Source organism: Lepisma saccharinum, chromosome 17, assembly GCF_977018435.1.
Source record: "Lepisma saccharinum chromosome 17, izLepSacc3.1, whole genome shotgun sequence".
Taxonomy (NCBI): Eukaryota; Metazoa; Arthropoda; class Insecta; order Zygentoma; family Lepismatidae; genus Lepisma; species Lepisma saccharinum.
In genome coordinates, this window is record NC_139245.1 from 21,418,342 (window position 1) to 21,445,617 (window position 27,276).

At 36.0% G+C, this 27,276-nt stretch overlaps 2 protein-coding genes across 6 annotated transcripts in view; one reads left to right on the forward strand and one right to left on the reverse strand.

The window, feature by feature from the left end:
* Nucleotides 1–6,983, reverse strand: part of c11.1 (maestro heat like repeat family protein c11.1) — an 89,273-nt gene extending 82,290 nt beyond the window's left edge. For 2 of the 3 annotated variants that reach the window (XM_083139066.1, XM_083139065.1), the window contains exons 1-3: nucleotides 6,677–6,890; nucleotides 4,311–4,445; nucleotides 287–432 (exon numbers count right to left, since the gene is read on the reverse strand). In XM_083139066.1, coding sequence (XP_082995192.1) covers nucleotides 287–432; nucleotides 4,311–4,392 — 228 coding nt within the window. In that variant the 5' untranslated portion in view covers nucleotides 4,393–4,445; nucleotides 6,677–6,890. The other variant, XM_083139067.1, reaches the window with a different exon arrangement.
* Nucleotides 6,947–26,260, forward strand: LOC146001579 (plasmolipin-like). 3 transcript variants are annotated; one of them, XM_083139073.1, is made up of 5 exons: nucleotides 6,947–7,096; nucleotides 8,115–8,288; nucleotides 14,183–14,356; nucleotides 17,824–17,922; nucleotides 21,920–26,260. In XM_083139073.1, exons 2-5 carry the CDS (start codon nucleotides 8,151–8,153, stop codon nucleotides 22,055–22,057), a joined length of 549 nt encoding a protein of 182 aa, XP_082995199.1. In that variant the 5' UTR covers nucleotides 6,947–7,096; nucleotides 8,115–8,150; the 3' UTR covers nucleotides 22,058–26,260. The 3 variants fall into 3 exon arrangements, with proteins under 3 accessions (XP_082995199.1, XP_082995201.1, XP_082995200.1); XM_083139075.1 differs by lacking the exon at nucleotides 6,947–7,096 and adding an exon at nucleotides 7,195–7,303; XM_083139074.1 differs by lacking the exon at nucleotides 6,947–7,096 and adding an exon at nucleotides 7,314–7,374.
* Nucleotides 26,261–27,276: the final 1,016 nt, after the last annotated feature.

Consider the following 27,276-nt stretch of genomic DNA (forward strand, 5'->3'; position numbering starts at 1 on the left):
TGACTACTGAGGCACCTAAAAGAGTACAATAGTGGACCATTTTGTATCTTACACACACTGTGTGAATGATCTAACCAATGTCAGATATTTTAAACCCAATATTTCACAATTTTAAGTGTCAATTTCTTAAAACTTTCAAAACAGAGGCTGTAATGGAGCTCTGATACACAAGGTAAAAAAATAATACAGACAAACACACAAAAAAAAAGATATTTGAAATATGTCATGACCATTTAGCACCCAACGAGCATGGCTTGTCACAAAGTTTTTATACTATTAATATTACCTTTGGGTGACTCCTTCTATATGCACATGTGGTCTTGAGAACCAAGTTGGAATGTTTCTTCGCCAGCTTTCTAATGGATGACACAACAGCATTCCGTACATGGTCATCTTTATCAGATGCTGCCTCCAACAAGGTATGTATTGCTTCTAAACAAAGAAAGAAAGAAAAAGAATGAAATAGGTGAATTCATAAGTCAACATGCAAACCAAAACATTGAGAGCTGCACCAATACTACGTTGAGGCATAACCAATGATCAAAATTATTCATTTCTGCAAATACTTGAGCACTGTGGGAATTCTAATTATTGTGTTCAGAGTAGATATAAATACTACAAGAGAAGTATTACAGTCAATGGTCCAGGAACGGGGGGGTTACAGGGGTATATATCACTAATTGCACTTCTCTCAAATAATTTGACATGCAAAATTTTGCCATTCAAAGAATTTAGTTATTAGAAGCTAAATGCAGAAAAAAGTTTATTTTGTTTGCATTATATCCCTATCCTAAAAAATTCAAACCATCACAAACCTATTACACTACACTGTTGTACTAGTTAGTTCACTTTAGTTCTCACAAAACTTCATGAGGAATTAAAAACTTTAAAACGATGGAATCAGGTCCAGGATTTTCTCTCTTCTAAAATTACACACTTCTCCAAATGTTACTTGACCCCCTGATATTTTTCTATGTCAAGTATGAGGAATAACTTAAGAGAATACTTGCGATTCGGCATGTGGAAATTGGAATCAGAGAAACTGTTGTTAAGTTGGAAACACTACACATGCTTGTGGTACACCTGGAGGAAATCGCTGTCAAGTTTGAACACAAAAGGACATAATTTCGAATTGCTTATGCAAATAAAATATAACAACACCTTGCAAAGTACGGTGCAATGAGTGAACATGAAAGAATCTCGCAATTTGCAACGAAAATGTGTTCATCGCATAGAAAAGTGGTAGCTTGAACAATCATCAACATGTTTCAAAGTATTTGCTACAAGCAATGTTGTAGAGTATTGGTAAAGTACTCGTTTCACAAATATCATTTTCCAAAGAATTAAGGGTCGCAGGTTCAAATCCAAATCTATCATATTTTTTTCCTACACTATACTTAAGATACGTTGTGTGAACCCTACTTTGAGATTCCCTTGCTAGCGTCTGTTATCGCTTTAATCTGTGCTATTAAAATAAAATTAGTCACAATTTTAAAGATGATATAATCTTATATATATATAAAACAAATGTATTTCAGTTGCTGGCCATCTACTGTATCGTGGAAGATTCAACATGCCGAATCGCAAGCATTCTCTTAAGTTATTCCTCATACTTGAGTTTTCCATATTGTTCTCTATTAATATGTTGAGCAATTATAGTTTCTGACTTCATATTATTAAAAAGAATGTAAATCTTTCACCACAGGGTTTCTCGCCTAGTAGAGGGACCCGCAGTAAAGTTGGCTACTCTCTACTCCTTCTCAAGATCTATGTTGTCAAATTAACGATTCCTGGACTTAGAAAACTTTCAGGGCGGTGAAGTAACTTTTGGAGAAGTGTACAGATTTTAAAAACATGTTAAAAACTATGTTGTAAATCACCATAAAATTCTAAAAAGTAAAAAAAAGACAATACATAAAACAAACCTAATGTGATTCTATAAATTATAACTGAATACACCTGAAAATAAAGAAACCTCTAAGAGACAAATGGAATATGCACTAATACCACTGAGGTGGTAGCACTAATCTGTATCCCAGGCAATAAATGATTGCTTGGTGTAACACATATAGGTATACAGCTCGTTCTTCTAATGTGTGAAGGTTTGTTGAATAGACTTTATTTTACAATTTCCCCCATAGATAAACACTTTACTAACGCTAACCGATAAGTCAGAGTGACAAAAGAGGAACGAGAGAAGAAACCACACATTAGTTTAGATAGAGATTGAGATGTCGCGGGTTCGAGTCACGAGATGAGCGCCAAACACTTACGCCCATGTAGCCATGCGCACTGAATCGGTTGATTTTGCTAAATTTAGCGGGAAACCAGGAAATGGCACAACATGCGATGAAAATATGGGAGAAACATTGCAGAAATGCGAGATTGTTAAAGAAAGTTAAATTTAAAAAAAGCTGCAAATCTGAAACTTAGAAAGTACAACAATGGAACAAAAGCTCTCTCTCATTGTTGATGAAAAAGGACAGATGAAGGAAGACACTTCTTGTGATCAAAGTACTGTAGGATAGTGAGTTATTTTAAAAGAAAATGAAATTTGGAAAAGGCTAGATATCCCTTTTCATAATGAGTTCAACAATGAACGAAAGGTCCCATTGTTGATGGGAAAGGAGAGATAAAGTCACAATTTTTTTATCAAAATGTGATAAAATAATAGTTTTCTTTTCAAATAAAATTCAATTTAGAAAAAAAGGCTAGATATCCTTATTCAAAATGATTTCAACAATGGAAGTAAGGTTCCATTGTTCCCTGTAAATGGAACCTTGCTTCGTTCGAGAAGAATATTAAACGTAGATCAATTACCCCATCACTAACATTCCCCATAATTCATTTACAGAAATTTAACAGACTCTCGTTCTCAATTTCTTCACAAGGTTTCGCACGGTATTTCTGTGTGGAACACGCACACCTGGGAATTCTGTTGAAAATCGTCTACGAACAACCCTTCAAGAATTTGTAAACAGATACGAATCGTACGTAAAAATGGTTTGTTGTATTGATGATTGAGTTGGTGTTTTAAGTCCACTTTATGCACAGTAAGGCTAATCGGGACTGGACCTACAGCTTAAAGTGGGATCCGAACCACTGTACCATGTGCCTCCACCGGGAATCAAATCCGGAACCCCTTGATAACAAGGTGACAGCGGTACCACTGCACCATCGGGGAGGCCCTACGTTTTGTTTTAATGTGTGCATATGTCAATGTGACATTATTAAAACTGTAGCAAAATACAAATAACACTTGGTATACTATACGCTTAATAAACACTGTATAAAACAAATCAAAAGAACACTTGTAACAAGTAACCACTTTAAAAATACGACTGAAATGAGAAGTTACTGAAATGGAATGATGTTAAGAAAGAAATCCACAAGTTATGCTCAAAGCCATGTGTTTCAGTTGGCACTCTGGCGCCATGAGATGTTAGGGAAATTAAGTGCCCTTTTAGCGTGTTGTTACCAAAGCTACATGAAATTTCCTAAAAACATGCCAAAAACGAGTGGATGCACGAGAACAACATTTCCAACATCCCCCATGACAATTAACATGCTTATTTTGAATGGGTATGACTTGAGATGACCGGACCCCTCTCCGATTCTCTTCATATTTGACATACTCACTAATTGAGGTCTCCTAATCATGAATCTGAAGTTAAAATTTGTCGGTCACATCTAGAAATTGCGAACCATTGACGCTAGCCTCATGAACCATTGGTGCTAACCCCACGAACCATTGGCATGTGGTTAGGGTAGGCAAACATAGTTAAAATTTGGTGTCGTGGTAGTATCAGGAATATATATATTTGGTTGTGAAACAAAAAAATTCGTGAAAATCGAGTTTCCATTCCGAAAACTAACACCTTATTTTCGCTAATTTTGCAATTTCTAAACGTTTCTGACAAATTTTAACTTCAGATTCATGATTAGGAGGCCTCAATTAGTGAGTATGCCAAATATGAAGAAAATCTGAGAGGGGTCCGGTCATCTCAAGTCGTTCCTTTGAATGTAATTGTAACTATAATTCTGAGAACTTGAAGTAATTTCGAAGCTAGCAGCTTCCATAGCAGAGATATCGCACGCGATTTGACGGGAGTTGGCATCCGGGTGGCTGCCAAGTGTGCCGCCATCAGGCGCACAAAGGGGAAAGAAAGACCCTGTAGTACCTTAGGTGAAAATAGAGCCTGTGAAAAGGGTCCAAGATTTCTACCATAAGGTTTTCATGTATAAATAGGAGAAAGCTGCAATAATGTAATATGGTTTGAAATGGCCATCCAGATAATCTCTCTACTTACCAACTATGTAAGGCTCCTTGTCCACAAGCTCTGGTTTCTTCTCCTTAGCAGAGTCTTGTTCAATTTTATTAAAGGGCTCCATATCATGGGATGTTACTTGGTGGAGATATTTTCTGACACTTTCTGTTCACATTTCTGAAAAATTTTAAATGTACAATATTTCTGTAAACAATATCCTGGGCATAAAAAATTAAGTTAATAAAATTACATAGAATTCAAGCTACAGAAACAGATTGTGGTGAATCATCAAATTGAGAAACGTATTCCAATATTTTTCATTTTTTTAAAATTACGCACCAGCATTGGAATGGAGGAGACAAGGAGGATAACTTTCCTCACCACTCATCATTAAGGAAAAGGGACAAAATAGTATTGTTAGTCCCCCAGTCACATCCTCAAAAAACATATATTTTCCAACTTATTTTGGTTTTGAAAAAAATTTTGAAAAATAATTTTGCAAGTTTCTGTTAGCAATGTTACATAAAGGTTCCCAACAGCCTCCTAGATTACACATTATACTTTAAATGTTTTACTGCACATTTGTGCCCCAATCAATGCTATATCCATATTGAGTTTAGGGCACCTAACATAGGTAAAGTAAGTTTTTCATTCACCATCTTGAAACATATCACCTGATTTCATTCAAATGCAATAGCTTTCTAGCACTAAGAAAGCACTAAGGTACCTTATTGTGCAGAAGCAATTTTAACTGAATTACTTAATTTATAGGAGTTGTGGTCGTCGAATGAAAAACTTAAGATGTCAGAGGTGGAAGCAATTCCTTCCTTCCTCCCTAATCTGACCATGAAAAGATTCTACATTGATGAAACCTTCTCGAATGTAAGGTTTTCACTTCTAGAGGCACTGGTGCCTGAGCTGAGAGTCAGTATAATTTTCTGTGAGAGTTTGTGGTTTGTCGTCCATGTGTTTGTGATTGTCCTTTCATTCATTTCATCTTGTCACTACTCATAACCATAGTTCAAAGTGTACGAAAAGGGACGTAAATAAACTAAATCAACATTAAATACTTCTGAAGCAATTTTTCTATTCGGCTAGACTCTAGTTTATGTCCTTCTTGCCCACTCCTTCTTGACCGTTTACATCTTTCTTGCGCACTACTTCTTGCCCGTTTACAAAACCGTGCTAGCAGACAACCGGCGCTCCGGCATCCGTAGGGTAAGTTTTTCTTTTTACACTTTGTCACTAACCATTCACGGGAACGAGGTATGCCTACGAGGTTAGGTTAGGTTCCATTAGCACTCATTTCACCCCTAAATATGTGCTTCATCGAAAAATGTCCTCAGTACGTTCAATCACGCATATCCGGACAACATCGGTTTTTCTCGATTTTCTCCTCGCCTTGGGATTTACTTTGTTGAATTCCTTATAAAATAACCTTTCCAACGATATATGACACGTATTCCTTAGGAAAAGGACGTAAACTAGAGTCTTACCTTTTATTCTATAGCTGAATACAGGGAAACTACTTTTACATGAGAGAAATGTATATAACATAGTATAATCACATATTCTTCTTGTATATTTAAATGTCAAATTAACTTGGATAATTAGTGTCACCTAGAAGTAGCCTGTAGTGTTCTATATATTCTCTTGTTATGCTTTTTTTTTGTGATTTTTATATACTAATACCAGAGTAAGGCCAAATGTTTACAAATTTGGCCATGTATTTTGTATTTGCATGTGTAAGATCTATTAATGTAGCATTGTATTGTAATGTATTGACATGTCCTACATTACAGTGTACTGTTATTTGTACACACCAGAAACTAAACGCAAACTAAACTCAACTAAACTAAACACCCCCAGCACAGGCCACCTACCAATATAAGAATAAATGACATTAAATAACTCAACGGAGCATTGATTGGTCGGTTCATTTATTTGTTTGTACTAGTATGTTAACCAGAGCAGAGAGGATGACAGGAGGAATGATAGAAACAAGGAAACTGAACGAGTGGCATCAGAATATTTGTCTTTGTTGATTAATGGAATTCTAAGAAAAGCTGTTTGTTGTTATGATGTATGTATCATGAACTATTTAACATTAATAATTACACACAGACACACACATACATGTATATACGATTGTAAAAATCAGTTAATGAATTTAGAAACTTGCCCTCTCCCACTTCAAAATAAGTTCCAACCTCCCTGAAATTAGTATATGAAACTAAAGCCTCTTTGATGCTAAATAAAATCAACCGTTCTGTGTTCTACGTAGAATAGCGGTTGGAAACAAATTACTCTTACGGGATCTAAACTAAGTGGACAATTCAATCACTGACACATTTTACAATCATGTCTTAAAAATAACATAGTGTGCTTAACAAAAAAATGTTACACACATTTCTTCATAGACGTAAGTTCATAACACCGGGAATGTAACGGGGCATTTGCTTGTAGTTGATTTTCGTAGCATATAATTCGACAATAGAAATAGGCTTCTCTCTCTCCTATCCTAACCCACACAATTATATTTATTACGGCTGTACTAGAAACCGTAAAATATAATCACAACTCATCACACCCTCTTCGATATTGCGCATAAACTTCCATGAAAACTACCTATCATATGATGGATGTCAACATTTCGCTCTTCGTTTGTTTTGGGCAGACGAAGACGACGACGAGCTCGAACGTTGCTTGCGCGGCCCGCTATTCTGTGCAAAGGGGCAAGGAGTTTCTACAAACGTTTACAAAGTGTAGGGATTTTTTAAGATTTCAAATGAGGACGTAGTTTGACTGGCTATTGTAAATATTTCGTTGTAAGTATAATCGACGTGTCTTTATCGTCCTGCAATTGGTTTCTGAAAATTACGCCCGAGTGCGTGAAAGTTCAGGTCTTCTTTCTGAGAGGTCAAATTCTTCACGATGAGGACCATCGAACCAGGATATCGATGCTTATTTTTAGGGCTGACTATCACTGTGATGTGATCAGCAATTCAAAGAAAGAAAAGAAACATTATTAGAGAGTAATAGTGTGTTTATATTATTATGAAATTGTTACTGTTTCGGTCGTAATTTTGTTTGCATCGATGTTAAGGTGGGTGGAGTCGAGCTATTGCAAAGAGAGTAAGAGAGAAGGCTTTATTGTAATTTGAACCGAGGTTAAGGTGAAGAATGTTCGTGCATTTATTGGGAAAGCGCGAATAATTCAAGTAATATACGCATTTTGGTAGTGTATGAAAGATTGAAATAAAGGGGTCATGGCTGCAAGACGCCACACTCGACCTCCTGCTAGACCTGGGAGGTGGGAGGTCCAGTCAGACCTTACCAGATAGATTGTAAGCACTACTCGATGCGGCGGACGCCTACGACTAAAAAAGTAGGGAGGGTATTCCCAGGGCACTAGTCATTAGATCGACCTTTGCCTTTCAGCTCTGAATCCTATAATTTAACTCCTTTTGTACAACAGTAGACACTCAAATTGTGTTGCTAAAAATGGTACAGTTAGTGCTGTACTGTTTTTGTTTTTTTATCTTTCTGGTTAATTAAATACATGAAAGTTCTAAGCAACTATATATATATATATGTATATATAGTTACCTATGTATTACAAGAAATCTCTAAGGTCCAATATGACCAAGAGTACTCACTGCTATACGTTGACAACCAATTTTTAGGACCTCCCAGAAATTACAAAGTAAACTAGTACCCATAGTTGTTAAAGTATAATGATGCAACTCTCTAGTCATTAAGAAATACTGGCAACTATGCAACACATGTACATTGTCATGACATAAAAACCTGTAATATTACTAAGGTACAGTTAATTTTTTTCAGCATATCCTCAACTTCGTGTAGTGAAATACCTATACAATGGCTGATCTAGGATTCCCAGGTCAACACACAACGACGACGACTGTCACTTCATCATCAACCACAGTGCAAACAAATATTCGTTTTGATTCTTCATACATCCGCACTGTTCCAGGATTGTTGAAGGCAGGGCAGATTGTAAGTACAATTTGCTCAGGCAAATGTTGTATTAATCTTTTTTCTACAAGAGTGTATGTTTATTTTTGCATATGAATGTGTAAAACCAGACATAAAGCTACAGAATCTTTGAGTTGTTAATTCTATACATAGACAATAAAAGGCAAAGTTGACAAATATGTGTTTCGAATGTTTTTATGTTCTATAGTAAGTACTAAGTTTTCAAACCAAATGTCATATTTTACTTACCACAATAGGTAAATATGCATTATCGCCCGGACGGATTTCTTCAAATTTACAGGAGAAAGTACTTACTGAAATGAGTTTCTTTAGCATTCTGGACGTTCTTGGAGGTATTTTCTTTCACAGAAAGTAAAAACTTCGTAGTTTAATGCTGCCGAACAAGAATTAATCACTTTTTACGTAAGAAATTGGCATTGCCTGCCACATTATGCCGTTGTTTCCATTGTGTGCGTGCAGATGGGGTATGACTCTACGTCCTTTTCCTAAGGAATACGTGTCATATATCGTTGGAAAGGTTATTGTATAAGGAATTCAACAATGTAAATCCCAAAGCGAGGAAAAATTACCTGGAGGAGGAAATCGATAAAAATCGATGATGTCCGGATATACATAATTGAACGTACTGAGGAAATTTTTGGATGATGAAGCACATATTTAGGGGTAAAATGAGTGCTAATGGAACCTAACCTAACAGGCCTAACCTAACCTCGTAGGCATACCTCGTCCCCGGGAATGGTTCATGTGGCTATCGTGAATGGTTCGTGGGGCTACCCGTGCATAGTTTTTGGAGCTAACATGAATGGTTTGTGGGGCTACCCGTGCATGGTTTTTAGGCTAACGTGAATGGTTTGTGGGGCTACCTGTGAATGGTTAGTGGGGCTATCGTGAACAGAAAGTGAAAAAAGATAAAAAAGTACTTACCCGAAGAGATGCCGGCTGTCTGCAAGCTCGGTTTTGAATGATACACTAAATTATTACTGGGGATAAACGTATTTTATACTATCTACAAGTTTTTGGAACCTGTTCTTTTTCATGCACCATACACACGCACAACGCACCGAGAACGCAAAGAAGCAATCACCACGTAGAACGAAAACGAGCAAAGCACATGCATTCACAACGCGGGCACAAAGATGAGCCTGCAGTGTTGTTAACTCCCATCAGTTACCACCAAAAGGCAATAACAACGTAAAGTAGAGTTGAAAGTCACGCGATCTCTGCAGTGTTTCCAAACGTGCCTTCTTTTTACGAAAATTTCTATTTTTAACTATGTTCGCCGTGCTTTCTTTTTTCAATGAATTTAGGGGTGAAATGAGTGCTAATGGAACCTAACCTTGTGTGAATGGTTTGTGGGGCTATCAGTGGATGGTTTTTGAGGCTAACGTCAATGGTTTGTGGGGCTCCCCATGGATGGATTTTAGGGCTAACGTCAATGGTTTGTGGGGCTACCCGTGGATGGGTTTTGGGGCTAACCTGCATGGTTTGTGGAGGTAAACATGAAAAAAGAAATCGAAATAGTACGTAATTTTCCATCATGAAGGTTTGAAACACTGCTTGCACACTGAAAATTGACAAAACACAAGCTGGTGTGTCATGATGCACGATGATCCATTACGAGTGCACGCCATATTGTCTATTACAGAAGCGGAAGAAGTATGACAAATAATCAATCGTAATATGAAAAGTTGACAGTATTTTATGGAAAAAGGCATAACTTCACCTTAAAGAATGTTCCGCAAGGCAAAATAGGTAAGTACCAGTGGTAAAATTAAGGAAATAAATGAGTGAAAGGTGTCCGGCGTTATCGCATATTTACCCCACAATAACATAGGGATTACATGTCAGACAGAACTTTATATTTTTACTTTTTATTCTCCACAAATGAGAAGTCCTAGGCATAGTAAAACACTACTGGCACATGTCACTGCTACTAAAATCCACAATAAAAAGATCAACAATATATGCATGATTCTGAACACACAGTCAAAATATTTTCAACGTCAATAGCAAACTTGTCATCTTGGTGGTTGACTGTTTAGTGCTGAACCAATGATCTCTTCACCGACATTTTCAGGTTCATATCCTGACGTGATGTTCCTGTGTGGTTGCCCATTCCTTCATGAATTTCAACTAATAATCATTCATCCACATCATTACAGTTAGCCTAAACAATTATTTTTCTTGCAGTTTTCAGTTCTTACGAGCACACAAACAACACAATTTTTGCTGTTACGTTTTTTGAGAAAACATGCTTCATTCATCAGAAATTTATTTTTAGTTTGAATAGTTTGTTTGCAGTTATTGCAATGGAATGAACTTAACAGAAGCATAAAGAAGCAGTTATACAATGAATTTTGTGAATAATATTACATTGTTTCAACATGACAGTTCAACTGCGAAACATGCAATTTATTATTATTTTTTGGTAAGAACTAAGAATACAGAGAATGTTTCCAATTTCGTTAATTTTTGGGGTATACTTACTAAATTTGGCCTTCTAATCACGAATCTGCTGTTAAAATGCAGGGGTCACGTGAAAAAATTGTACACTTATGTATATATATGTTGCCACGAACCATGCACGGGTAGCTCCACAAACCATTCACGGATAGTCCCACGAACCATTTCCTTTTAGGTTAGGTTAGGCAAGCTTAGTTAAAATTTTGTTCATAAAACAATGTGATACAGCTTTTAAAAAAATCTGAACTTATATTGGCTTTTTTCCCCTATTTCCAGATGTGACCCCTGCATTTTAACAACAGATTCATGATTAGAAGGCCAAATCTAGTTAGTATACCAAAAATTAACGAAATTGGAGACATTCTCAATATATTAAATTTACTCCTATTTTTTAATGAAGTTGTCAAATTTTAATAACCAATCCCAAATATCATCAGATAATTCAAAGTCCTCCTCCTTTCTACAAAGACTATTGATCTCTTCTGTAGGATTAAATTTCAAAGGTGGGGGGCTTACCCCACTTATGAAAACGGGAGCTCCATAGTGAGTCTTATATTGCTATTCTCATTACTTAATTTCTTCCTGTTTTCTTCTGCAACAAATGAAGCTGCTCAGACATTTAAATATAGGTCTCCCATTATTATTTTTTAAAACCTTTTTTTTTAATCATATGTTTTTATCAGTTTTCAGAAGATCATTTACAATGGAATCCGGTAAAGATTTTTTCAAATTATGAAGTATTGTTTGTGCCTACAGCCTACATGTGTTCAGATTTTGCACTTATTTTCCCCCTTTTGAATGCTCTAAATTGTATAGGTTCCAGTTATTTTTATTTATTTTTCTCATGCAAAATTGCTCAAAAGAATTAGGGAATAAATTTAGATCAATAGATTTTGATGGTTTAAATCCTGGAGTGCAGAAGGATGCAGTCAGAATTCATCACTGACCATTCCAAGGCTTAAAATTGATGCTAGTGACACCATAACAGAATCATCTCTGAATCATGTTCCTTCCTGCACAGCACCCAGCAGGAATCACTCACAAAGGTGTCCCCTTGACTCTGCATTCTCATCATAAGTCAGGCAAAATTCATCTGTGAATAACATGGCTCTGTAATGTTGAAGTTGCTAAAGTACAGATGAAGTTTTTTGTGCTACGATACCAAATAAGTCTGGTGGCTTTTCAAGTTCTATTCCCTTCAACCAAACAGTCCTTCTGCCATTCTAACATCAACATCTTGTTTAAGATCTCTTGCCAGTGGAAATGGTCAGATACAATGCAGATTCTAGGTTTTCATGAATCCACAACCTTGCTCGACCTGCTTGGTGTAACCCCACGAATTACGTAATATGCGACTTATGTAAATTCTCAGTTACGTAATAAATCTCAAAAATTACAACTACTATACCGAACGCAACTCCAACTGGCAGCTGGGAAACAGCGAATCGAGGATCAGTTGAATTTTCTACGACTGAGATCTGGCATTTTCGAGTCACAAGATACCGAACGTTGTTTCCGGGACGAAATGAATTAGTGTTGGGTAAACCACATGTTGCCAAATGTACCGTAAAGCGAGAAATAACCTTCTTGGGCAATGGTATTGTGACCACCAGAAATTAGCGGGGTTAATGGTACAACTGCACATGAGGTCCTGAACAATGAAGTTTCCGGAAGGATCACCCACATGTTGGAATGTGGGCGGACACAGTCATATAAAGACAACTGGCAAAAACAGAAGTACGCTTGGCAACGTTGCTTCAGGAGAGCGATGTGATCTCTTCAGCTTTTACTTCGCTACTGAGTTTGTTAGCCTTCAAGGCCAGTTGGAGTTGCGTTCAGTATAGCACGTATGAACATGTTTGCTGCTTTTGCACCTTTGACATTCATTGCAGTATGCAACGAGTTTGTTTTTATATTCTTTTATATATTTTTCATACTTTTGTAGTTTATATCCAAGTAAATACTGCTGCAAGATGTTTCATTTATAAAATAATACTGTATAAATGATGTACATATATATACATACATATAATAATAATAATAAATATTGCATTTTCTTATGAAGGTACACTTGAGCAATTTACAAATTTGACTTACGTAAAGGTTTACGGAACGCATTACTTACGTAACTCATGGGGGTTACTGTACTTATATGTGCCATAATGGTCTGAACAAGTCGCCTTTCTTTGAGATGCCCTATTGCATGTATCAAGGCATATGCAACTCACAAAGTGACAAATGCTTTCACTTGAATCCACCAGGAGCTTCATGTAGTTTAGGCAGTATACCGGTGACCATGTTTTTTTTTTTTTAACGGATCTCCTGACTTTCACATGCAGCCCTAAAACTACAGAAACTAGATGGTTGTTTCAAATGAACGTCACCCACCGTTCAATTTGACCTCCAGTATCAGTTGTCCTAATGATACCTAATATGAGAAATTTGAAAATTTGTTCCTCTATTTCTTTTGAGCAGTGTATAGACATTTTACATTCACAAGTTCCTGAGCAAAATATTTACAACCAGGGAACGGTTTTATATGTAGTAAAAATGTGCTAAATGTGTAAATACAAATTTAGTTATTTTCACCAAAATATGGAGTTAAATATGGACTTTAAATTGTAAATATTTACCTTTTTAATAATATAAGACACTACACAACGTACATAAAATACAGTGTCTGCATGTAACTATTACCGTGACTCTTGAAGAGAAACCAGAAGTGAATCCTGTATGTGCACCACAAAATCATTGCTCCTGTCAGGTGCGCAACTAGTAGTGAGGGTTTAGTTAGCAGTGGGACTCTCTTCCATTGTTGTTAATATAACGTTTTGTAACAACCAGGAGCCGGTGCTTGAGCCCTCATTCTCTATTATTGACTACAGTTGTAAATAAACAGGAATTTCAAGGTTTTACATTAGCAAAAGCAAACAGTTGGGAGGTGTAAAAAAAAAAAGGATTCTTGTTCGGCTGGCAGAAAACTTGTAATTAAAGCAATTGGAGGGTATAAAGAAAGGTTGTTTAACCTCGCTTTAGACTTTGTCAGTTATATGCAAGAAATTCATCCAGCTCTTTCGTTCACATGGATAAATGTAGTTATTGCACAAATATGGAGTATATGTTGAGAAATGTTCTGAAATATGTAAATAATATGTAAAATATGAACCAAAACCTAATACATGTACAAATGTGGAAAATAAAAACTGGATTTTTTGAGTCTACATGCCATGATGCGCGAAGATAATACAAAATATAACTGATTTCAGCTTCGTACATAAATATGTATTTACATATAAATCCGTTCTCTGTTTATAACCATTCAGAGTAAATAAAAAAAATAGCCTATAATGGTTCAAAATATGAGTTTTTTGTTACCTTGTCATTAAATGTCTTCACTGCATGTAATCTAACACAGTGTATTGATTTTTCAGCTTCTCAATCTCCTTGGCTTCATCTGTATCATTGTTTCAAAGTATGGAAATCATTCCAGAGGAGGCTGGTTCAATACTGTCTCAATGACAGGCTTTTGGGTTACTGGAATATTGTTAGCCCTGTACCTTTTCCATATAATAGAAAAGCTCTACAAGATTCCATGGTTGAAACTGGTATGTTTTTTTATGTGTTTATGGTTTTTATTTAATTTTTTGAAGGCTGTGAAGATAGTTAGGGGGGGGGGAGAAATATCATGAGTTAAATAAATGTCAATGCCTGACAAGTCTTTTTTTTTTATGGTCGGCACATGGATTGCAGTACTCAGTACTAGTTGACTGTCAAAGCACAAGTTCACTGCTACTTTTCAAGTAGCTCCTCAGTTGTCCTTGTGATCCATAGTTGCACTGAAATTAGGCTTCCGACAGAGGATTCTACCTGGTAGTACACCTTGCAGCAAAGGTGAGTGTATTTTCTACTCACCTATACTGTGGTATGGTGCCACAGTAGCTCAGTTAGTAGAGCATCTGGCTACCATGCAGAAGACCCGGGGCAGGTGATCTAAACCAGGAATTTTTCCAGTCATTTCCCTTCTTCTACATGGCTCTGAGGCCTACCCAGCCTTGTATCAATGGGTACCTGGGGGGTACAGGCAGCTGGGCATGATGCTGATCACATCATTCCAACTATGGTAGAGATCAATACCATGTGGAGCTCTAACTCGTTGTAAAGAATAGCTCTCCAGAGATATCTGTTATGTACACTTTTATTTACACCCCTCCCCTTCTCTGTATATACATATTTCCATTACAGATCCAGTAAGAATGCTCCAAGTTGGCTTTTCTCTCATTACAGAGGAATGCACTTTCCGGACTTTGCTGTACGAGCTCACTATTTGCCATATCGCTAAGCTTCCCCTGCAGTTTATCACGCAAGGGTCCCTACGTACGGTGCTCACTTTTTATGTATCCATTTGACTCTGTGTAACTCTCTATGTATACATGCTGCTCTGTGTCTGTCTAACTGTGTAATAAACAGTCTCAATCCATCTGGCCCTGTGTCTGAGCACCTGTAACAAGTCTGAACCTAGTATTTATACCTTCGTCAAACTGACCCACCCTCAACCACCGGTGAAGGCCTTGTTACCTTTTAAACCAGACAGCCATTGGATTTCCCGACTACCTGGCAAAAGCATCCTTGGCAAGAGCATTTACAAACATCCAAACTTTTACATATACATTTCGATTTTCCAGCTGTGTGCATTAAAACCACTCAGCTACCTCCACATGTCATGTGTGCACTTGCACAGTGGTACCTTTACCTATACTGTGGCAACTTTACTTGTGGAACATATCCACCACCCTGAACACCATTATTAATAAACTTCTCTTCCATCCAGACCTCAGATTTTACAGTGTACACTCTTACCAACAACCATAGCACTACATTTGGCTACATTGCAGGGTTCATCACGCACAGATATATACATATACTAGCTGATTACCCGGCGTTGCCCGACTGTTTAATGAATTCTAACTATAGTGTAAAATGTAACTAATTTTATTTACAAGTATTTAAAAGTATAAGTACAGTATACAAATTATAAAGTTATATCTTTTACAAATTCACTATAATATAAATTTAACAATGATTTATGAACAACATTTTTAGTTCCACCTATAAGAGCAAGAATAAATAAATTGAACGGCATTGGGAGTGTCACTATTCATCTTAGCAACCCCGAAAACTATGGATTCCACACTAATATCGGCGTTTCACATGTCACTCCCACCCCTAGGGGTGCCAGAGGTGTCTCGGAGTTGAACGGCATTGGGAGTGTCACTATTCATCTTAGCGACCCCAAAAAATATGGATTCCACACTAATATTGGTTATTTTACATGTCACTTCCTTCCCACCGCAACCCCCACGGGTGTCTTGGAGTTGAACGGCATTGGGAGTGTCACTATTCATTTTAACGACCCCGAAAACTATGGATTCCACACTAATATCGGTCGTTTTACATGTCACCCCTTCCCACTCCCAGGGGTGTCTTAGAATTGAACAGCATTGGGAGTGTCACTATTCATCTAAGCAACCCCGAAAACTATTGATTCCACACTAATATCGGTCTTTTTTTATTATTTTTACATGTCATCCCTTCCCACCCCACCTCTAGGGGTGTCTTGAAGTTGAACGGCATTGGGAGTCACTATTCCTCTGAGCAACCCCGAAAACTATGGATTCCACACTAATATCAGTCATTTTCGATTATTTTTACGTGTCACCCCCTTCCCACCCCTGTCCATAGGGGTGTCTTATCCCAACAGTATTTCTTTCCAGATTGTAAGTCATATGTGTACCATGTTTGGTCATCGTGAATGTCACCAATTAGCTTAGGGACTCCAAAAACTATGCATTCGACACTAATCTTTGTCATTTTTTACATTTTAATCCTCACCCCCTCTCAACTCCCATCCCAATAGGTGATGAACTTGGAGTTGAACGGCATTAGGAGTGTCACTATTCATCTTAGCGACCCCGAAAATTATGGATTCCACACTAATATCAGTCTTTTTCGATTATTTTTACATGTCACCCCCTCCCACCCCTACCCCTAGGGGTGCCAGGGGTGTCTTACCCCCACAGTATTTCTTTCGAGATTGCAAGTGATACGTGTTCCAAGTTTGGTTGAAATCGCTCCAGGCGTTCGAGATTTATTCCGGAACAAACATATATACACACATACATCCATTTTTATATAGAGAGAGATTAAACAATGGGACAGGTTAATCATTATTCTATAGATATTAACTGTCATAGACATGTCAGTTTATTGGTAAAATTACTGATAATTTTACCAATCAGATATATTCATAAATAGCCTGCAACTTGGTGGAATATTATCTCATTTTGTTAGTATTTTTATGAATTTTAAAGGTATAACCAAGTCTACCAACTAGGAATTCCTTGAATTACAAAAAAAAAATTACACTGGGAATTCTGCATGAATTTTCTTGCTCGGACATGAAATCACTGACTTGATAAAAGTCTAGAAGTGAAAAATATTAAAATGTGCGTACAAAACATTTAGAAACATCGACAATTTGAGAAACGGTATAAAGAGGCTTTCAGAAACATGGAAAAGTCCATAAATTTTGGTTACATTTTAAAAAAATCAGGAAAAGTTGACAAGACATTAAAACATCTGGAAAAGTTAAGGAAATTATATGTTTTTATAATTGCAAGGATTAAAAGAATGAAAACAGATATCACATTTTTCTTTCTGGGAGATGTTCCATGTAAAAATGTTTTTTTTATTATTTTTTTCTTATATAATTTGTTTGTTCATTTTTTGTGAACACTTGTTGGATAAATTTGAATCTCTTGAATAGCATATGCCTTTGAGCTACTAGCACCCAGCCATTAGCATGTTAGAGCATTACAGAAAGTTCTGGACATTTATTGTTTGAAGCCCTCACTATGAGTGGTTTTATCAGTATTCTTGAACAAGAAAAATACTGTTGTGATTCCATGTTTTGTTTTATCTAGTGTGCTTTTTCTTGAAGTTATTTTTAGTAATATGAAGGTTCTGCATGTATACATATATGTTCAACACATATTTTTAATTTTCTCTTTTCTAGGAATTTTTCTATTGTGCTGTGTGGTCATTTTTCTACCTCATTGCTGCTAGCCTTGCCGCTGACTACGGCCGTCACAGTGAAGCTTTTGCTGCAGCTGCTGTAAGTAATGCATTAACTTTTGCTTGTTGCTTTATGGGGCTCGTTGACCCACTGTACTCCATCGAGAATTGTGTTGATTTTTTTTTAATCCACAGATTTCGATATTTTACATAATATAAAATTTGTTCGTGCTCAAAAAACACAAATGACAGATATTTGATCACAAAGTATGACCCGCTAAAGTGAAAACCTGCCATTTTGGAGTATTTTTCTATGCTTTTTAATAGTAAAATAACCATTTGTATGCACTCTCAAACAGCGAAAGAACGTGTTGAAAAGAATTATCAGTCACAAACCTAACAATCCTAACCTAACAACGTAAAATTATGGCTGCTGCTGTGGAATGTTGTGTGGGTGCTGTATCCACTTGTGGGAAGCCTTCATGCTGGTCTGCTTCACGTTAAGGTAGCACCCTAAAGTAACAGACTTGCTTCGCTTCACAATAACACATTTCCGGAAGCTGAAAACGTTCATAAACAGCAAAATCTTCATAAAGAATGAAAAGCATTTCACTTTCTCGAGGGGGTTCAGAGGATCAAGGGAACCGCTTTTTGTGCTTCATCAGTGGTCCCACAAACAAGGCATAATGGGATAAAAGTTTCCAGTTCAGTGACCGAGTAAATTAGTGATCTTCCTTTGAAGTTCTAAGGTTCTAGTCCCCAGCCTAGGCATAGGTGTTCTTTGCAAGTCTCTCTTCATCAGTTTCATTTGCCAAAAGTGAAAGGAAAAAATTAGATTGAACTTTGTTCTGAATAATATCCTATATCTTTCAATTCATCATTCGAAACTAGGTCAGTAACATGACATGTCAACTCCCTTCTAGTATAAAAGAAATTATTAGCAAAATAAATGTTATGTCAGAATATAGAAAATTAAGCTTGGCCGATAGGTTACCTACTTTTGAGTTGTGGAAATTATGGGGAGGCCAGAAGTAGGTTTTGTAGCTCAGTGTAGCACAGAATATCAAAGACTTGTTACATCCCTGGTTAACCCACAACTTCTCAGTAAGTTATATACTCTGTGCTACAAGCTTCTCTATAAGCTAGTTCAGCTCAACATTATTTGAGTTAATTATTTGTACAAGGGGCGATCAGGTTGCTCTGACCCTAACATAGAAAGAGCAGCAATAGGGTTTCAATTTTTTTTTTTTCAACATACTCCCCTGCAACTCCAATGCACTTCTCCCATTGGTGCTCCAAAGCCTGGATACCTTGCAAAAAAAAAATTCTTCCGACTGGTCCTCGAACCATGAGTCCACAGCCCTTATCGCCTCAGAATCATCAGAAAATTTTTGCCCACGAATGTCATTCTTCAAATGTTTGAACAAATTGAAATCACTGGGGGCCAAATCTGGGGAATAGGGTGGGTAGGGCAGCAATTTGAACGATGCATCTTCGATAGCGGCCCTCGCAATGCGTGAGGTGTGGACAGGTGCATTGTCCTGGTGAAGGAGCACACCACGGGTCAATATTCCACACCTCTTTTTCTTGATGGAATCACATAATTTCTTGATTAGGTCACTGTAGTATGTGCCAGTGATGGTTTGACCTCTTTGTAGATAGTCCACAAGAAGGACACCCTTGCAGTCCAGAAAATTGAGGCCATCACCTTCTTGGCTGACGTTTGCACCTTGAACTTCTTCGTTGGTGGAGAATGTGGGTGTTTCCACTCCATGCTTTGTGATTTTGTTTCTGGGTCGAAGTGATGGACCCATGTTTCATCCATAGTTACAAATCGGGCAAGGAAATCATCTATATCAGCACGAAACTTGTCAAGAAGTTCTTGACTGATGAGCACTCGGGTGCGCTTCTGATCTGGGGTGAGGTTTCGAGGGACCCATCTTGCAACAATTTTTTTCATTTGCAATTCCTGGGTAATTATGTTTTGCACAGTGCCATATGACAGGCCACACATCTCAGCAACATGACTGATGGTGATATTTGTGTTGGAAAATTATTATCAATAACTTCTACCGGTAATCCTTTTGATTCTCGACGATCCTTCAGCACAATATCGTGGACTTCATTAACGTTTTCGGTTGTCATGACAGTTTTTGGTGCTCCACCTGCATGTTCATCCTCACGCGACTCTCTCCCACAATTAAACTCACGACACCATCTCTTCACCATACTGTATGAAGGAGCAGTGTCCCCTAGTGTATCCACTAAGATCTCATGAATTTTGTATACCGTCCACTTCTTCTTCACAAAATATTTGATCACCGCTCTCACCTCAGTTTTCTCCATTCTGGCAAATGGACACAACTTCACTCAGTTAAACCCCTGTAAAAAGAAAACTGTACGTTACTCAGACTTGCAATTCAGAATGAAAGCATATAAAGGATCACGAAACAATAACAACATAAAAATCAATCATAACGTTATTCCTTCTATGTTAGGATCTTAGCAACCTGATCATATGCATAAGTAGGGGCTGGAGGATTGGGAGCATGGTATGACAAATCATCAAAAGTTAAGTTGTTTACATTTTTCTTTCTTCAAAAATTCCTAATAACAAGGCCAGACTCTAATTACAAAGCAATATGTCCTTTGTTACTATGGGATAAATTGAATGTAAAGGGCTCGAACTTCTCAACCACTCCATCTTTTATAAAAATTTAAATTCTACATTAGCAAAATTCAAAAGAGCATGCAATTGCATTTTCTTTCTTCAAGTGTCAAATTTCCCCTTCCCTGTCTTCCTAAACAACTTAAGCAAGAGTATAGTTTGAAAAGCTTACCATGTATATACCATAGCATATACATATGTACAGCTGCAGAATGTATGTATTGCCCTGGCAGCATTGGACTGAAATACAGCACTGACTTAAAAATGAAGTGGAATGGTCAAGTTAAAACACATTCACGTCATGCATGTGGTAACAAATAAGTCATATTAAAGGGAAAAGCAATGTCATATTTGCATGGTGTGACTTGCATGTCACTAGTCTTTAGGTCAAAATCAGTGGCTAAGTATTGGTCATGAAAGGGTTAGACAATTTACTAGTTGCATAGAATAAAACATCTAGATAGATAGCAGAAACAAGTTTTAGAGTTGCTGTTGTTTTGAAGGAATTTGTGATGGAAGAATCAGAGATTTTAATGTTAGGGCTGAACCATGCCAATATCATTACTTGAAAACCGCAACCGTTTGAATAACATATAAGTTTTCCATTGGAATCATATCAATTTAAAAGAGTTTTTCTTCGAAAATATTCATAATTTCACATGAGCCAATCGCTTAATCACAATATCCATTTCCCCACATTGTTGCAAAATAATAAAAATTGTGAATTTTGCATAATTTCCAGTATATTTAGGCTAAATATCCTGGCGAGATAACTGTGAAAGTACGTTATGGTAGATTTGTGGACCCTGCAAGACAATCAAGACTCCTTTGCCACCTTTGTGGCAGAGTGGTTAGCACAGCACACTACAACACAAGGGATCCCGGGTTCAAATCCCAGCCCGAAAATGGGTGTTCTTTGTGAGTGTCCCTTCAATATCATCACTCATCCTAATCTTTGTAATTAGCCAAAAGTGACAGAAATGCAAAGTAAAATAAATCATGAAGAAGTTCTCTCGGGATATCAGCCAGGTGATTTCTGGATAGGCTTCCGAGCTCAATCCCTGAAGATGAGAGTGACGTTAGCTCTCGAAAGCTCGGAAGCCTATCCAGAAATCACCTGGCTGATATCCCGAGAGAATTTCTTCATCATTTGCCGCCAGGAAAGCTTCAAGAATTACTTAAAACAAATCAATCAATCAACAATCAGGCTCTAGGAAAATATTAACTGGTATCAGCAATTAAATGCTCATTGATACTTTTTTCCGATACCATACCAATATCAGCCCAGCCTCAATTAATATTTCAGTCAGTTTCATGCATTGCCTTTTGCAAACTATTGTAAAACTATAGATTTTTCTAGCTGCAAGTTTCTGATGATCTATCCGTATATGCTTTTTGCTATTGAAGTACCTGATTCTTATATTTTCAGTTCTTTGGATTTTGTGGCATGATTGCATATGGTGTTGATGCATTTTTCAAGTTTAAAGGCTGGCGTGCAGGTGACTTGGCACAAGGCGAACGAACAGTTGCCAAATCATCCAGTACCGTCACTTCTCCTGCATATTAAGGTGGACCAACGGAATGTCTTCAAAAGTTCATTGTTTCTCAGTTTTCTCGTCCTCCATCATCTTGATGTCATAACAAATCTATGTCAGGCACCAGTATATTTTTATAAGAAAAACTTTAATATATATAATTTATGCTAAAATCTCTTATTTATTTTGTGGAACGGTAGCTTCACAGATATGTAGAAAATGTTTTGTAATGCAGACAAGTTTGCTTTCTTATTTTTTCTTAACTTTCATCTAAAGTTCTAATCTTGAGCATACTTTTTGTTATTGTACCAGCAATATATATTTCAATGACACCAAGAAATATATATGTATATGATGTTCTAAAATATTTAATTATTAAGGTTGTTGACAGAATATCCCGACAATACTTCATGTTGAGACCAACTGAACATTTGTGTTGTGAATTGTATGTAATTATAACAATGAAATGTTAGGAAGTGTTATGATGTTTATATAATCTTTTAAAAGTTGTTATAATCATTTGAAAAATCTATGAAATCGAAGTTTGAATTAGAATTTTGAGGATGTTGTGTGGTCATTCTACATGTTTGTTCTTTGGGATGTTGTTTACTCTATATATATCAGGTTGGCAGAAGTGTTTATAAATGGCTTTGATGTTTGATTTTCATGTCACTAATATGGTAAGGAAGTATCAGAGATTTGTATAAATTACACTTGTGACATTGAATTTGTTTTTTTAATTTAATCATTAATGGGATTGCAAGTTAGGTTTAACTAAGTTGAATGACAAATCACTGTTTTGTTTTGTGTAATGTGGGTGTTTACCTTGAGAACATCTAATGTTGAAAATTAAATCAAATTATTGTATTTTTGTCCTTTTAAACTTTTATTTTATTGCTTGCTGGTGGAAAGTGACGTGTTGAAGGACTGTTTGATGTGTTCATACATATATATATTTTTCTGGCTTTAGTATTTAACATATTCTTACTAGATTCTCCAACCAAGACATCAGGTATCATATTTAGAGCTATTCTGTTTGCATAGTTAGTCTGTTCTAGCATGGACAATATTTTCACAAAAGTTAGCAAATTTTCCATATTTTGAACTGCAAAATCGCACACATGGTCTAGATAGTAATCACTAATAACCACGATGTTGCAGCACTGTTACAGAAACATAATATTCCCCAAAACAATAAATTTAAAATAATAATCTTTTTCATGGAAAATCATATTCGTTGTGTGTGTTACATTTGTTAATTTTATTTCGATTATTATTTTGCACTCATTGCTTCAAGTCTCAGTACAATCTTTAAACATTTTTCTTTACGAAACTTTAATTTAAATAACTTTTATAAAAGTTTTGTTCAGTTACCCTTGCTACATATTTGGAAAATATTCTCTCATAACCTGTTTAATTAATATAGTTTGTTCACCACATTGTTACTTAAGTTTTAGTGACATGAATATACACATGTAAGAGGCAGTGAAGATTTGCATCCATTAATGTTCATTAAATGCTGTCCTTAAGTGCACGTTGAGCATTTGTTTACTGTCCTACTTGAACGGAAATAGAACATTGAACTTAAAATGTAGACCACTTTGCAGTTGTCATTTACTATTCACATTTTTTAGATCAGGATTTATACAAGTTGTAATATGTCTATCTTATTCCACTTTTAACTGTAGCACAGTGCATGTTATTGCAAGAAAAATTATTGCATTAAGATATTTTTGTTCAATTTAAGTTATGTGGTAGAGTTCAAACATGAGCAATATTGAACTGATAATCATGTGCTTGAATGAGTGTAGAAAAGTTAATGCCAGAATAGGTGTTGTCTGTATTACATTATAGGCATACTATGTGGAATCATTGTTATATAAAACAGTGGATATCAGGATATAATATAGATTGTCAATATATGGTATGTAATGTGTCAGTTTTAGTCATATGCCGTTTCTATCAGGAACTTCAGATAACAGTATGCTGTGTATGATCATTTATTTAACTTATTGTTTTGATTTCATTGTACCTTATTTTTTATATGCACTTTATTTTTTCATACAAATGTGTGTTTGCATTTTTCTTTTTTTTTTGTATTATATAGGAATGTTGATGTATTTTTTATTTTTCCCACTCTGCTTTGCTATAAAATCTTATCTAATGCTTTGTATTGCATAGCTTGTACTGTTTCTGCCTTATGGTTGGGTAAATGACAGAGAAGAATTCTTCAGAATTCAGGCAGTAACGAGTTTGCTTCAGGTTTTTGTAGGTTGAAGCATTTATTTGTGCTAGGGTGTACGCGTTGGTGAGGATAGCAGTGAAACCTTTTTGTGTAAATCAATTATTCGTAAGGATGTTTTTGTTGTTGTTTTTTTACAACAGAAATGTTTATACTTGTGTGAAATCAAGAAAAATGTTATTGTACATAAGATTTAGGTATGATTATTGTAACAACTTTGTTAATTTCATCAGACATGTTAATAATTGAAATTTAAAATTATATCTTTGACCAAACCCCCTTATAGAAATAATATTTTGTGATTGAACTTAGTCATAGAGGCTCTCTCCAAATAGTTGCTCCAGAAAATCCCATGCAGAATATCATTTCATACTCTACATCGTCACACTTTTCACAAAGGCTGCATAATCATTCATCCCGAAACTTGAAAGCTCTTTTAAAAATAGAAAAAAAATCTTCTACAGCTTTGTCTATTATGGAATTGTAGTGTAGTTACGAGGTGCATTTCAAAAGAAAGGGCCAGTTGATTATGTCAAGCAAGAAAATAAATGTAGCAGCACTGGATTAGTGGTTACAAACACATACATAACCGCTTCATTTTTCAACAGTCACCATTATTTTCCAAGCACTTTTGGTACCGTGGAACAAGGTTTTTCATACCTTCTGCATAGAAGTTCGCCACCTGGGAGTTCAACCAACCCAACACTTTTTCAGGTGCAGAAAGATGTGATAGTCACTAATTGTAAGTTCCGGACTATTTGAGGAGTGGTCCAAAATTTTCCCTCTGAAACTGAATCGTCTAGAAAGTGAGGGCAACAGTGTGTAGTCTAGCGTTATCATGGACACGAACAGTTTCTGAGCACAGCATTCCACGTCGTTGGTTTTGTATGGCATGTCTTGTTTTAACAATGTTCACGGTACGCCTGCAATGTGACTGTTTTCCCTGGTTTCATGAAATTCACCAAAGCACACCTTATTGGTCCCAGAAAACAGTTGCCATGACGTTTCGTGCAGATGGAGTTTGCTTGAACTTTTTGCCTTTTTTGGGTGTGAATGCACACCATTGCTGTACTTTCACTCATTACGCTCGGACCATACCCTTCACGGAATTCTCCATGTATTTCGGCAGCATTATGAACTTAAGAAATCAACTCTCAAACTTTACTTGTAAACTAGCAGAATTACGTAGTCACACAGCCATTTTAACACACTATAACACACAGGTTAACCAACAGCTGATTAGTGAAAATATGATTGTTGAGTCGCCAGTGGACCAGTGCAGGCATGATACGATAAATGTTGCCAGTCACTTTTTATAAACCATCTGCCCTTATTTTTTAAATGTGCCTCATATTTGAATTCTCAAAATAAACTATATTTGATTTAAGACAGTTATTCATGCCACTAAATTTAGATTTTCAATCTGCATTTCTGCACCCGGTTGTTGTACAGTGTTCGTAAGCCACGGTCTTCATTATCAGTAGGATGACAACTTCGTAATGCCGGATGTAGTACAACGTTACCTTTTGTGCTGTAAGATTATGCATACATAACATTCACAACAGAATAATGTATATATTGGTTTAGTTAACCTATTTTACAGTCAGCTATGGTCTCTCCCTGATCAATTAGTAGTTTATATTTCCAGCATGCAATCACAAAGTCCATATTAATATTCCAATATTCACTGGTTCGGATCTGTCTTTAAAGTGGAAATCCAGTCCCAATTAGCCTATTTTGCATAAAATGGACTTGAATAAAATATCTTTAGTCAGGGACCACTCATGGGGAAAAAACTCTTTTCACAAATATCTAATTATAAAATCTTGGGAAATATATTTTTCATAAAACTTGCTTGTCTTTCCATATCAGACTTGAAATAATGATTCTCTACTATAAGTGTAACAGATTTTACTCTTTTCATGTACTAAATACGTAGCATTAATTTTCCAATAGAGAATGGCTTTAATATGGTGTGAAAGTACCATGAAAATAGATTTACAATATTTCTGAGTCAATCTTTCAAATAACAACAAATCCACAATTAGTGCAGTATAGTTAAACAGATTATTTGGCTTAGCTCTGTACGTGATACTGTAAATTTGTATAAGAAATTGTACCAAAGTATTATGGAATAGAAAAGTCTGAAAAGCAATCATAGCAGTAACAATTTTCCAGTTTGTTGCAACTACTCTGAGTTAAGACATAAGAATATCCTTCTGTTTTTACTAAACTTTGAAAATATTTTTTCGTAAGAAACCAAGAGAACTTTCTGTAGGTCAATGTAGGAAAAATCTTAAATGTTATAATAATCAATAGTCTATTTGTAAGTATGCACTGGTTAATAAATTCATATCATACTGTGTTCATATTTGCAAACTATTTTTAAAATGTTGTTAACATTTGTCATGTTGTTTGTGCGTGTGTGAGAGCAAGAGAAATATTCAGATTTAATGAGTATTGTGAGTTCAAGAATGAATGTGTTATGCTTGTGTACTAAGAGAGTTCATAATTCTTTAGTTTTCCCATTTCATTTTCAACTTAAAATTAATATTTTGTAACTTGTTTGTGTTGTTACCTTTTAATAATAGCAGGGAAATAGTGTGTAATAAACTAAAGTTATGCATTTTTCTGGATCTTGGGGGGAATGCATTCTTTTTGCCCTGCCGTCAAGACTAAAGTTGATTAACCTTTCTGACATATACCTGTACTATAATCACTATATATTTATTTCTCAGTTTTTGTATTCATGTTTAAAAATTTTAACAGTATCCTCCAAGCTGTGTTCAGAAATGTTAGGTGTAATGTGTTCATACATATCCATTTGTTGTGCTGTTGCATGTTCAAGCCATTAGGAGTTTTTCACACATCATATTATTGTATTTCTGTTATTTATAATTACTGTGGAAAAGATTAAAAATGCAAGCATATACTTGGTTGTTAAAAAGCCAAATTATCTGTAAATAAAGTTAGTTCACCAATATGTAAATATATATGTGGGATCCAGAG

Coding starts and splice junctions, on each gene's coding strand:
- LOC146001579 (XM_083139073.1), top strand. CDS start 8,151: ATGGCTGATCTAGGATTCCCAGGTCAACACACAACGACGACGACTGTC. Junction 8,289..14,182: donor TGTTGAAGGCAGGGCAGATT/GTAAGTACAATT, acceptor TTGATTTTTCAG/CTTCTCAATCTCCTTGGCTT. Junction 17,923..21,919: donor AAGCTTTTGCTGCAGCTGCT/GTAAGTAATGCA, acceptor TTATATTTTCAG/TTCTTTGGATTTTGTGGCAT.